Raw genomic sequence first — 13,597 nt, forward strand, 5'->3', positions numbered from 1 at the left:
GTGTTTCTAATAAAGTGGCCAGTGAGTGAAAGTACAAGCTAGGTGTTTCTAATAAAGTGGACAGTGAGTGAAAGTACAAAGTAAGTGTTTCTAATAAAGTGGCCAGTGAGTGGAAGTACATGGCAGGTATTTCTAATAAAGTGGCCAGTGAGTGGAAGTACAAAGTAGGTGTTTCTAATAAAGTGGCCAGTGAGTGGAAGTATGAGGTAGGTGTTTCTAATAGAGTGGTCAATGAGTGGATATACACAGGGGGGGTCCTATCAAAGAGGACAGTAAGTGTATGCATGCTGTTATTAAAGTGAATGGGTATGTTTATGCACATCACACTGGTACAGTCCCAGTTTACACAGTGTTATGACAGTTTATATGTATATTATATTATATGAGTGGTGTTATAGATGTGTTTGAGGGGTGAGTTCATACGGTTTGAGTTGTTCTGGTTTATGCAGGGCTCTCGCAGTAAAGTGACCAGGCCGTCTGGCTTCATCTTCAGATACTCAACCAACTGTGAGAGAAACAGGAAAACAGTCAAGAGACTCATATAAGTTGATCAGTTTCTAATGACACATAATATAGAAATGAAGTTACACTTGATCCTCATATTAAAGTGCAACTGCACAGTGCGCACGTTTCCAATATACAGACATTCAGTCCTAAAGCAAGTTAGAATTCAGATTTTACTTGATCCAAATCAATCAGTCGGCTACTCTGGTGCTGAAGGTATTAAAGCAGGGGTGCAGAAATGCATCTGAAGGTGATTTTAGAATTATTATAAATATCAATTACAATAATATTTATTTAAACATAAAGTCATTTTTGGCCAAAATTGAATAAGGCTACACTGTCAGAAAAAGGGTTCTGTGGGGATTCATTTTTTGTTCATCAAGGTACAAACAATGTAAAGGTACCCTCAGAGGTACAACAGTGGTTTTAATCTAATCTTTTTAAAAAGAACAATAAAATAAAAACGCTGGAGACGAGACGGGGTGTGTGGAACCAACACAATTAAAAATATGACTGCAATGGATTATGGTACAGTTATGTTCCCTGACTAAAGGTACTGAGATGTACCCTTGAGGGTCCAACCCCAGTCACAAGAGGGGTCTTGCCCTAGTGACAGAGGTACTGCCCTAGTGACAGTTTAGGTAGGTAGGTAGGTAGTAGATAGATAGATAGATAGATAGATAGATAGATACATACATACATACATACATACATACATACATACATAGATAGATAATGTGCAGTACAAAAATAAGTAATAAAATTGCAGTTGACAATGCAGTGGTTCATGTCCCCTCCAGTGAATGAACCGAGTGACTATGTACTGTAAACGATAAGCTATGTTAACAGTTGTGCAATATGAAATATGATGTTTAGCACCTTTTTTTCAGGGAATTTTTTTTCAATGGTAAAAACTCTCAATGGTTTTTATTGTCTATATTGCGTAATTATGGAATCAATGTTTTAACATGAAACTCTTTGGTTGCAGAAAAGCATATAAACAAAATCTAAAATGTTAGTGCTGCGCTACTTCACAGCTTTCATGTAATTAGTAGGACACCCGTAGTCTGTAAATAACAATGAAGTTTTTAATTTTAAGTTTTTAAAATTTTAGATGTGTACAGAATGATGGGTGAAGCTGTAGAAGATCCTAAAATGACTGAGAAAGCTGTACAGCATTGCGAAATGAAGTCATCATAAAATTAACATGCAGAATTCATCATAACGGACATCAAATCTCAAGGTAGATAACAGAAGAAAACAATGAATGTAAATAACCACAGTAAATGATCATTTTATTCACTCCATGTTCACATAATTCTTGAAATATTGAACAAAATTAATAAAATCTAAAGCACCTGTAGTGAGTAGTTTGTAATATTTAAACCCACACTGTATAAGTTATTATTTGTCTTAAAATAAAATAAATGGCAAGTAGTTCCATACTGAACGGTGGTGTACATAATTCTGAATCACTACCAAAAATCGAATCGAATCAGACCGTGATGAGATTTCATGATGCACTGAGACTTTAATTGTAATTGAGACTGTAACTGTAAATGAACTGTAAGTGAGAAAGCAGTGCCCAGTGGAAACCCCTGTGATTTACTGAGCATTGCTTTAGTTGAGCGCTTACCTGCCACACTGTGTCGAATTTGGTTCCTTCTGGCATGGAGTATTTGCCCGACTTATCGTGCAGGATCTGGTAGTGGTACACCGTTTTTCCATACATCACCGAGAGAGCGAAGGTGCCCGATTCGTCTCGTTCTCTCACCCTGAGGAGAGGAAAACATCCTGTTTAAACTTTATTACCGCTTTTAAATGCTTTGCTTTCAAAGAATATCTATAAAAACCCATCTATAAATAGCACAGCAGAGCATATTCTAGAAAAACATCACTCAGTCGATCATAGTGCGACGCTCTCTCTGTGAAAGACAGCCGTCAGAATCAATGGAGCATCTATTTTGTGAGCATTCTTATTTTCATTTTTATTTAGGATCTGTGCCTAGACAAAAATATTTATAGCAGTACTATAAAAGGCCTAAGATTTCTCTATAGTGCTTTGTAATGCTTATAATAATCTGCAGGACTATGTAAGCGTCTGTTAGGGAGCCAAGAAAACTGCTTATCTCAGCAGTTAATGTGTTATATAACATTAGAATAAATACAAAGAAACATAAATACAGTGAAGAGGAACAAGAGTTTATTGTTTACAGCAAAGTTGTGAATATGTAGGTTAGAAGATTACAGGTTTGGCTCCTGACCTCTCGCTGCTCTCCAGCCATCGCATGGATTTGTTTAATTCTGTCACCATTGATTAGATATACTAGGTACCGGATGAGCTTGTGGAGAGCTCTGAAACTGGTTAAACCAACATTTACGCACACAACAATCACAATGGATTATTTATTTGTTTGTATTTATTCTAATGTCAGTGTTTTTTTGGAGAAATAACACTTACTGCCCTCATAAACAGCTTTACATTGTCTCAGATAGAAGACTTTTGCATGGCACTGTATATTTCGGTCTTATACACTATTTCTGTAGTACTGTCTTATACTAATATGTAATACTTGTGCAGGAAATGACAGAATTATCCACATTTACTAGAATTTTCTTATAGAAATTGTATATACATTAATGTAGAATTACCACAGATCTTGTTTGTGTTGCTAATTTTAACAAAACCACAATGTTGTTAATTTTTTGTGTTCAATATCTTTTTCTATCTTGATCTTTGAGTTACGATGCTTTGGGTAAACCAGACTGTTTGTTTTGCTTGAGCATTTCTGTTTTTGGCAACTCTCAACATCGACTGCACCGCACTCACAAAGATAAGGTTCAGCTCTTTCTTGACTTGCATTTTCTCTACTGCATGATGTTCCATTTCGGAGTAAAAAATATAAACTGTGATTTTCACAAACACAACGCAACGTTTAAGGGTTTTGTTGGTCCCGCCGTTTTTGCGGCCGAGTATAACTTTAACACTGTGAGCTGTGGCAAAGTTACAGCAGGTTATAGGTTGTAATATTTGAAAACTGAAGCACACAAGACAGCACTTTAATAAAAATGAAGAATTTTCATATTCAAGTTACGACTTTTTTCAACTACTTAGAGCTTAACCTGGCTTATAATATACACACATGGTCAAATTGCATATTTTGTTGATTTTGTAAAAATAAGTTAACACATTTTTCTACACCAAACACACTTAAATATGACCTTTTCCTGCAAATATTAGTGCACAATTTTTAGTTTAACATATTGAAAAAAATAAAACAAAATATAAAACGTGTCACAACTTTTGCACAAGCCACGTTTTATGTTTTTCCCCCTCAGTATGTTAAATAAACAATGAACCGACAAAATGTGTGATTTGACCGGGGCGCCAAAACTTTTGCACATGACTTTATAAGCACATGGATCTGACCGCGCTGAAAAATAAATATTGCTTTGAATTTACTCGATTCAAGCGTATCTGTCGGTTGCACATGAATAATATGTGTTACATCAACAATCCAGAAAGAAGCTCGTCTTACAGAAACTTGCCGTCTGGCTGAGAGCCGGTGTACAGTCGCCTCTCGCCCTCCTGCCGGGGGATTTTGCTGTGGTACCAGGGCATCTTCTCATGGGCCGTGGTGGCTATCAGCTTCTCCAGCTGAGGAGCCTGGCTGATGATGGCCTGCTCCATGGCCTCACCCTGAGGACAGCAAACACAAAGACATATAATATAAAATTCAGGGGGGGGACAGGGGGGACATGTCCCCTCCAATTTTTGAAATAGTGTGGGATCATTTTGGGGGTCGTGAGATGATGAAAAAAGTATGTGGTTAAGTTGCAAAAGAGCTGCCAGATATGCTATTAATATATTACTATATTATTACATTATTATAGTTGTCAATTACAGTTTAAAACTCATTAAACCCAAAACAGTTTGATTAGTTATAGTCAGTAATGACAAAAAGAAAGAAGCGCTAACCTGCACTGGAATCTTTTACTTTGTCACCGTACTATGTTTGTTAAGTTGTGCCATAACAGTTGTTAATACTCCTTCCTATTTCTTCCTAATTAGCATCATATTTACTACTACTCTTTTTTTTTCAAAAGTATTTATAACAACATGCAGAGCAGACTTTTAGTTTCACGATGGAATGAAAAAAATGTCATTGTAATTGACAACAAAACTGAATCTCTATACTGAATATGTTTGATAGTATTATTCTTGTTAATAACATGATTAGTTTTTGTTTTAATATTGATACATAAAGCATGAAATGTCAGTATAGAATTGCTGCATGTAAACTTCAGCCTAATGATGTCCCCCCCTTCCCCAAACCACTTGTCAGACCAAATCTGCATCCCCTGCACAAAAACTTAATGCTGTGCAAGTTTGGTATTTGGACAGATGTGTGGTGTAGAGGTGCGTTAGAACTAAACTGAAATAGATTCCACTTTAAAAAGTATAACCACTCATCGCTTCTACGCGGGATGAGCAAAGCTACGAAAGCACATTTTTCATTTTTACAATTAAAAAATGGTGAATTTACTTGATTTAAATGCGTCCATAATTTCCGCATGAATAAAGTACATCTGTACAGTTATTGGCAAAAAGTAAGTAAACTGAATGGTTAAACTGTGATGAGGTAATGCATTTTATTCATGTATTGTATTTTATTCATGTAGCATTGAATCAGTGCATCACTTTCTACAGTATGTAGCTTCTTACATTTCAGCTCTTTAGAGAAAACATGAAGGTCACTTATCCTGCATAAGAACTGAGCTGAGTGACGAGGCTGCGCATAAAAAAGTGTTTCAGCTGTCTGTACTAGCAGTGGGTGTTATGTACAAAAATGTATATCAGAGCATAATTAAAATTTCCGATGGTTTTGATGTCACGGTACAGGGTAATTATATATCACCCAGCTAATGACCTGTAATGACCTGTGATATCTAGTGAAATGCAACATCCGACAATCGTCGATGTAAAAATAAATGTATGGAATGCTTGCAAGAAACAAATGACTCAAGCAGTTCAGACATGAAACAACATTTTCTGGAGGAGCTGCTGGGAACGAAAAGTTGCCCTAAAATGGTAACTCCCCATGAAAAAAAGCAAAAACATGCTTCAACATATATTTCCGCATATTGTTCACATATTGTATAATATTCATATATTGTCTTAAAATGGTGTAGAAAATATATATACATATATATATATATATATATATATACACACACACACACATTTCATGAAGAATGTACCAAAAGAAATGACCCAAAATTACTTGGAAAAAAGTTTGGTTCCATTGACTTACATTAAAAGTAAAGTATGTTTTTTCCTTCTCCTGTAAAGTTACCATTTTGGAGACATGAGGTTTTCTTCCAACACTTAAACTTTTTTCTGCAAATTTTAGTGCACAATTTTTGACATCTTAAAAAATATATATATATCTAAGTAAGCTGGGTTTTTACATTCAAATGCTTCACAAACATAAACCGAATTTCCAAAAATGACTGAATTAGAGAATTTATTAATGTTTCCATCAACTACTGTTTTACGCAGCCCTCTGTCAGTTGTAACCCCACAGTGCAAAGACACCAGATGGACAGTCACTGATTACTCAAAAAATCCTTTTCAGTGTTTCTTGCATTTCTCCTTCATCAGTAAACCACATGTTCTACCTCATGTAAGTTTAAAGGAGTTTTTCAGACACTTAGGCTGTTTTTCAAAGCTAGCTTTTCCATCCACCTTATTTAAATGAGGACCAGGCCCTGAGAATGCGGCGTTGTCTGATGTAGCAGGTTGAGGGAGGCCGTACTGCAGTAGAAGCGAGAGGAGACAGAATGGTGGCTAAAGGCTGAAGTCTAGCCTCGTAACACAGGTCATTCCTTCCTTATTTCTCTTTAATGTCTACTTACTTCTCAACAACCTGGACTGTCAGACTGCCACTGACTACACAGCAAGAGACGAGAACTTGCTACGTTTTCATGTTCACTGGAACATGATAGACGCATCCCTGACTCAGCTGTTCAGATAAAGGTATATACATCTGATATCCTGTTTTACATGTTGCATCCATCTGCACTTATTTGCAGCATAGTGGTGTAAAGGTTATGATAAAACTAATACCTTAAGAAGGAAGTTTAGCTGGTATACCACCCACTGCTAGTTTGTACTGTTATTAGCTTTATATTTAGAATTTATTTAGTTTGCTCTAAATTGTCAGAAAATTATGTCAAAAAATGTCAATATATACTTTTCTGAATATATTGTGGATATCACCAGTACTTAAAAAACTACCTAACTGCATGTTTGATTAAAAAGAGGGAATAATTAGGCCTGGTTAATTGAATTTAGTTCAGCGCATTATGTTTTATGGTCATATCTTTTAAATGGGGCATTAGTTTATCTGTTCCAACTTGAGATGTCAGTAAAAATAAAATATTGTGACATACATCATGATAATACATGATGTCATGATACATTTTTGCCATATCTCCCACCTCTTATCTCCCCATATTACTTGATACTACTGAGCTGGGAGGCTAACTGCCACTAATGGAATTGCATTGGAACGCAACACGCTTGGAGGAGAATGCTAATCGCCAATTCTATTATGTCACCTCGCAGACACCCACTGTGGCTAGCATCATGCTGAGTGGTGGGACCACACTCCCCATCCAGAGACAAAGAGGACAGTTATGCTCTCCTGGACTCCCAGTTACAGATGGCTGTGGCATCACTAGCGATCAAGCTTGCGATTTCCTGACCATATGGCCACCACTGAGATGAGCCCTTTGAGTGGCTTGTGAAAGCTTGCCTGTCTGATTTTCCACAAAGAACTGTCAGCACGTTCACTGATCATTGACCTCTCCTCACCTCCAGGTTCCAGGTGTGTCTGACGTACTCTCTGAGCATGTTCTCCCTCAGGCTGTCGAAGACTCCGGGTTTGATGGGCGTGTCTGCGGTGCGGAGGCAGGGCTTCCTTAGTGTGCAGACGAGGCCGTCTGCATCTTTACTGTAGTACTCGCAGAGTTCCGCAGGGCCGCAGTGCGGTTTCCCACCTGAGATACAGTACGTTCCGTTCAGCTGCTTCTCCACAGGGTAGTGGTAGAACTCCAGGTTCCACACAATCGAGAGCACGTAGCCGCCCAGGCTGCGCAGGCACTGCCGCAGCAGGAACAGGCCGTCGCCCATGCCGGCCAGCTTCAGGTGCTGCTCCGCCTCTGAGCGGCTGATGCTGCCATAGAAGAAGGGCAGGTCAGCCGCGACGTCGATCATGGTGGGGGGGCTGGGGAGGGGGTGCTGATGGTCAGACGGTCAGGAGATACAGTCTAAAGAGAGAGACACACATTATATAACTCTCAAAGTCTTTGGAGCAATTATACCAAAGAAACACTTTCTGTTACCTTAACAACTTGTCAGCAGAGGGTTATGTAAAAGAAAATATTGTTGTGAACGAGTAGTGTGAGTGTGAAGAACATGTTTAAACTTTAACCCTTTAAAGGGGGATTCCACCAATTTTTCAAAATTTCTGCATAATTCAGTGGTTGAGATGTGAAGAATGCCATTAAGATTGACTTACAGACTTTCTTTACAGTGGTGGTGATGGGAACCAGGGGTCACCATGTCTACAAGATAAATAAAGCCATTTTGTTTATTATCCAAAACCACCAGTGAACCTACACGTGTCTTCTGAGCTTTCATGTCATGTTGATGATGGTAAAATAGTGATAAATCTCAAAAGAAAAAGTCTTTGGCGACTGTGAGTTTGTACTGTTAGTTTTTCATGTTATGTCTGTTTTGTATTTGAAAAATGCAGTCGCTCTTTATTTAAAATTTATTCAATTTGTACTTAATTTGCACTAAAATAATAGTGCTTCTTGAAATGTATGGAAATTTAATGTTTCATTTTAAATTTATATCTTTTTTTTGGCATTCTAAATTTTAACTTTTAACAATTCCACCTGCTAGCTAGGTCTCCTCTTGGGCTGGGCAATATGACCGTAATAATCATCATCATGATAAATTATGTCAAAAATATCATAATATAGTTTTCTGATCATATTGTGGATATCAGCTGTACTTAAAAACACTAACCACCTGCATCTTTACCACCTGCAACATAAATATAGCCATTTTATTTACTGTCCAAAACCACCAGTGAACCTACACGTGTCTTACGAGTTTTTATATGTCATGTTTATGTAAAAAAGTGGTAAATATATAATATATAATATAATATATATATATATATATATATATATATATATATTCTTTTTTTTCTTTTCTTTTGAGATTTACCACTATTTTACATAAACATGACATATAAAAACATGACACATAAAAACCCATGACATATAAAAACTCATGACATATAAAAACCCTGAATGCACCCCTCCATCACTGATGTGCTCAAAAACACAACAAAAAAATCTCCAGACTACCATAAAACAATGTATGATGTTTCAGGCATCAGGCAACGTATTCACTACCATTTCATGTATTCACGCTCTGTGACGGATCTTTCAGAGGTCTGGTTCCTATCACCACCACCGTAAACAAATGACTGGATATGTTTTTCTACAACAGAGCATTTTACATCAAACCACTTTAATTTAATTATGCAGACGTTTTAACAAATTGCCAGAACTCCCTTTTAAGCTTAGCATATCTTGATGCTTGCTATTCAGTGACCAGCAAACTGGCTGGGGTATTCTTAAGTTCCACACTAAGTAAGTTATATGAAATGGAAAGCTGGACCTGCTGCAGCTCCTGGCCTTGTAAGAGGTTAAATATTTTCCATGTAATGCAAAAGCTCTATACCAACAAGAGGCTTTAGAGTATATGGGAGGTTAATCGGTCATGAAAGTTTGACCAAAAGTCAAATATACACAACTTTCCTTCTTATGCCAAATGTAGTTGATGGGCCAAGACATGCTGGTGTCCAAGTGTTGAGGCTAACAAAGCCAACAAGTAATAGAAGCTTAAACCCAATGGGTTAGCATTGTGCATGACACTTTCTCAGTGTATTTCAACAGGTGTCAGAAATAGTTTTACATTTTATGTTTAGGAAATGATATCAGCCATGAATTCATACACAACATAAACAGCAATTACTATATTCAAATGATGGGGAAAAAAGAAGAAATGGCGAATGACTGAAAGTGCATGTTGGACTTGTTCATGATTCATATGCCAAATAGTCTGTGGCTCTCACAAATTAAATATACTACATCAACAAAATGACTTCTTTCAGTTTACTTCTTGCTTTAGAAACCAATATTTTCATATATTACATTTCATTCATTTTGCAACCACTTCTCACATTTGAATCATATAAATTCAAACTACCTTTTTTTCAGTACACACTGTAACTGTTTTAGAGCTATGACTCATGAACACCCCACACACCCAAACACAAATGACAAAGTGCTCTTGTTTAAGCCACCCTCAGATCTCTGAACCCTGCCACTGCCACGTTTCACCAGCACACCGTCACAGTGTTGTGTGGGGAGGTTAGTGTTGCTGTGGTTGCAGCATTCATGTTCTGTGCTGGAGTGTTACTGTGCTGCATGGCTGACTCTCTGAAGGTGGCAGTGGCTGCTGGAAGTCTCTTTTAAGCTCTGATCTGAGATCACGCTCTCCCCACGGGCGACACCGCTGCAACAGGAAACTCACACACACATCCTTCCCCTCCCCCATCTCAGCATCTTCCGACTGCCGCAGGTGCTGCCGCTTCACGAACGTTCCTGAGCTTCGCCAACACATACATGAGCCTGTCGCCCCAAACGCCGACCCAAAGGACACACACACTTTTGTAATATCCTAAAAATATAGGTTTATTATTCAATTATTAATCTTAAAGTTTATAATTCAGTAACTGCTGATAATCCTTTCGGTGTCTGTTATGAATTATTTGGTAACTACAGTGAATTATTCTGCAGCTACTATAAATTATTCTGTATCTACTAGGAATTATTAAGCATCTACTGTTAATCTTTCTGTATCTGCTATGAATTATTCAGTATCTACTATGAATTATTACATGTCTAATGTGAATCTCTTAGTAGCTACTATGAAATATTAATTAACTACTATGAATTATTCGGTATCCACTATGAATTATTCAATAATGACAATGAATTATTCAGTAACTACTAAAAATCGAAGGTGCTGTAGTTGTGAGATTGAGGAACTGAAGTGTAGACCCACTTATGGACCCCTGGAGTTTAAAGGGTTAACCTGACTGTAAACAGGACCCCACTGTGCAGTCAAATTCTCTGCATAAAAGACTTTCTTTTTTGAAAAAAAATAAATAAATTAAAATAACACGTTTACAAGAAAGCCCATACAAAACTAAAACCACCACAGAAACATATTTAAAAACCATCACTTCTAACAGCCTCAACGGTTCATCCGATGAATTAAATCACGAAACAGTCATTAAGATGAGTTCAGTTCTGTCTAAGCTGTAGTGTCTGAGACGCGATGTGTTAAACTTGACACACAAACAGTTCTCAATAATGTAACCTGCAACCCAGCACTTATACAACCACGTAAAGGTGGAATTAGTATCAAACCTGTTGTTGTTGTCGGGTTACAGCATAAAACGTTCAGCGAATTAAGCAAAGTGTTACCTTTTCTCAAGCTTTTTCCTTGTAACACTCTTTCTCTCCCTCAGCCTGCTGTCTCAGCTGAATGTTCACTATTTCCAGTGTGTGGGAGGTTAACAGGTCATGAAAGATGAATGTCTGTTTTCTTGCCACAAGCGAGGCAGAGAGGAAGTGTTCCTAATTCAACAGACCTGGCATGTATACTTTGATAATTATGAAGAAAGACTAAATCCCTCAAAGCTTAAAGTGATGGTTTGACCAAAGAACTTACACAGTACCTACTGTGAAATATTACAGAACTACACTATCAAAAAAAGCTACCGTAGTCGTTCACCAAGGTACAAACAATGGAAATGTCCAACGATGGTTTTAAGGGCCAACTGTGGTTTTAAGGTTCACAACACTTAAATAAGTTTTTCCCAGAGCAAATGAAGTTCATAACTTCATGTTTTAAAACAGAGCAGCAAAATAAAAAGGCTGGAGATGAGACAGGGTGTGTGTGGAGTCAATACATCTTAAAAAAATGTAATTTCAACGGAATATGGCATTATATTTTTTCTGAGAGTGTATGAAACTTATACGGAAGTTATATAGTTAGGACTTCCCAGCGAAGTAAAGAGCGGACTTGCATATAGATTCTAAGTGTTTGAGATGAAAAATAAAATGTATTCAATATTGCCCTGTTAGAAAAATCAGGATAGGCCAGCATGGCTGGTCACCAGTAAAACCTGCATATGGTGTGTTTTAGATGTAGTATGACCATACAGGGTGACCAGCTAAGTCAGAACAAGTCCAGCACCAACCAGTTTTTTTTTCAGCAGGGTACAAAAATAATATAATAATATATTAATTTTTGTCATTTTGTACTTTTTTGCATAATTTGAAAACTTTAATTTTGTTACCTCTTAATTGAGAGACATTTCATGATGGATGGACGTATAAAAGTGGAAAACCTACCTAGAAAAAAACTTTTTACATTAACATCCATTATGAGTTAAGAATGTTTTTTCTTCTCCTGATTTTGGAGCTACAAAGGTTTGTTCCAACAAAGATGATGTGTTATGTTTTGGAAGCTGTTATGCAAAATGGTTTTGCTTTCTAATGGGAATTCCCAGTTAGCAAAATTTGTCTGGCCCACTGGTGGGCCACATCTTTGGTTTGTTCTGGCCCAATATATGGCAGGGTCCTCAGCCCAGATCTGGCCCACATGGTGTAAAGTGAGTAGAACTAAAGGATATGGCCCAAATTTGGCCCCAATCTGTCCCAAATACATTGTCGGTTCACAACATTCATGCCAGAATTATGCCACGAATGTAGACACAAGGAAAAACTGTATAAAACTGTCCAGGATGTGGCCATATTCTGGCCCGCATGCCTAGCATCTACCCAGTAGTCAACCAATACTCACATAGGAAAGCCAGAATTGGCCCAAAACTGTTACCTGGGTTGGCTTAACGGTTTCCAATAGAGGCCACAAGTTTTCTGTAGAAGACCTTTACACCCCATTAGGAAATGATCAAATGCATTTAGAATCATGGTGACCCGCTAAGCTATTAGGATCCTTTACATTGTGATATCAACTCATCAAAAAAAGCCAAAACACATTACAAAATCATCAGGAACCAACAGAAACACTTAAAGGTCTCTATGTTTTTTTTTTTTAGCAGGGAAACCAGCACAAACCAACATAAACCAGCGGTCTTTTTTCAGCAGGAGCCCCCTTGCCCAAAAAGCAGACACTAGCTATGATGTGGTGTTCTTTATTTTTCCACTGCAGTCAAGCTAATGCAGCTAACAAGTAACGGAAGCTGAAAATCTCCCTATTAGCATTGTGCTAACTGCAAGCCTGCAAGCTGAGTCACACGTGCCTCAAAGTGTGAAGTTGATAAGTAACCTAATCTGCTTATGTAGATTTTGGACACTGTATAACATACTGTTACCTGCAAAAACTGACAAAAGTATGGACAAAATTCTGACTTCATGATAGCTACTGTTGTTTTAGCTACGCTACATACATTTTTGCATTTTTATAGCCAACAGTGTGTCACACAGTGTCAGAAAGCACATAAGCAAGTCTGTTAGAGATACTGAACAGCTCCACACTGTTTAAGGCCGGTATGTGATGATTTAGGGATGCAGTTAGCAATATGCTAAATGATGAGTTAATATGCTAACATTAGCCTCGTAGCTCCAGGGCAAAACCAAAGAAGTAAACTTCATATACCAAACCCAGTCTTAGCTGAACCATTGCATTTAAAATGAGGGAGAAATTCAATTTTTCATCTCAAACTCTAAAGGTCTGTAGGTTCTTGCTTCACTTACTCTGTTCTAGCTTTGTAACTTGTATTCTAGGTTTAGGCGCACATAATAAGAATCAGCCAAGATTGGAATTGACAGGTTTTTGGTTCAAACGTGAGCATTTTGGCTGATCTTTTTTGCAGTATTTTATGTTTTAGGGCCACTGTTAAAAATAAAA

The 13,597-nt window shown here is 37.5% G+C and overlaps 1 protein-coding gene across 1 annotated transcript in view; it reads right to left on the bottom strand.

Moving 5' to 3' along the window:
* The window catches only part of LOC118812974 (tyrosine-protein kinase ZAP-70), a 34,536-nt gene that overhangs the window by 10,294 nt on the left and 10,645 nt on the right, over positions 1-13,597 (bottom strand). The window contains exons 2-5 of the mRNA XM_036578086.1: positions 7,385-7,839; positions 4,044-4,204; positions 2,141-2,279; positions 424-505 (exon numbers count right to left, since the gene is read on the bottom strand). Coding sequence (XP_036433979.1) covers positions 424-505; positions 2,141-2,279; positions 4,044-4,204; positions 7,385-7,786 — 784 coding nt within the window. The 5' untranslated portion in view covers positions 7,787-7,839. The remainder of the gene's footprint in view (positions 1-423; positions 506-2,140; positions 2,280-4,043; positions 4,205-7,384; positions 7,840-13,597) is intronic.

The sequence above is a fragment of the Colossoma macropomum genome, unplaced genomic scaffold (assembly GCF_904425465.1).
Source record: "Colossoma macropomum unplaced genomic scaffold, Colossoma_macropomum, whole genome shotgun sequence".
Lineage (NCBI taxonomy): Eukaryota > Metazoa > Chordata > Actinopteri > Characiformes > Serrasalmidae > Colossoma > Colossoma macropomum.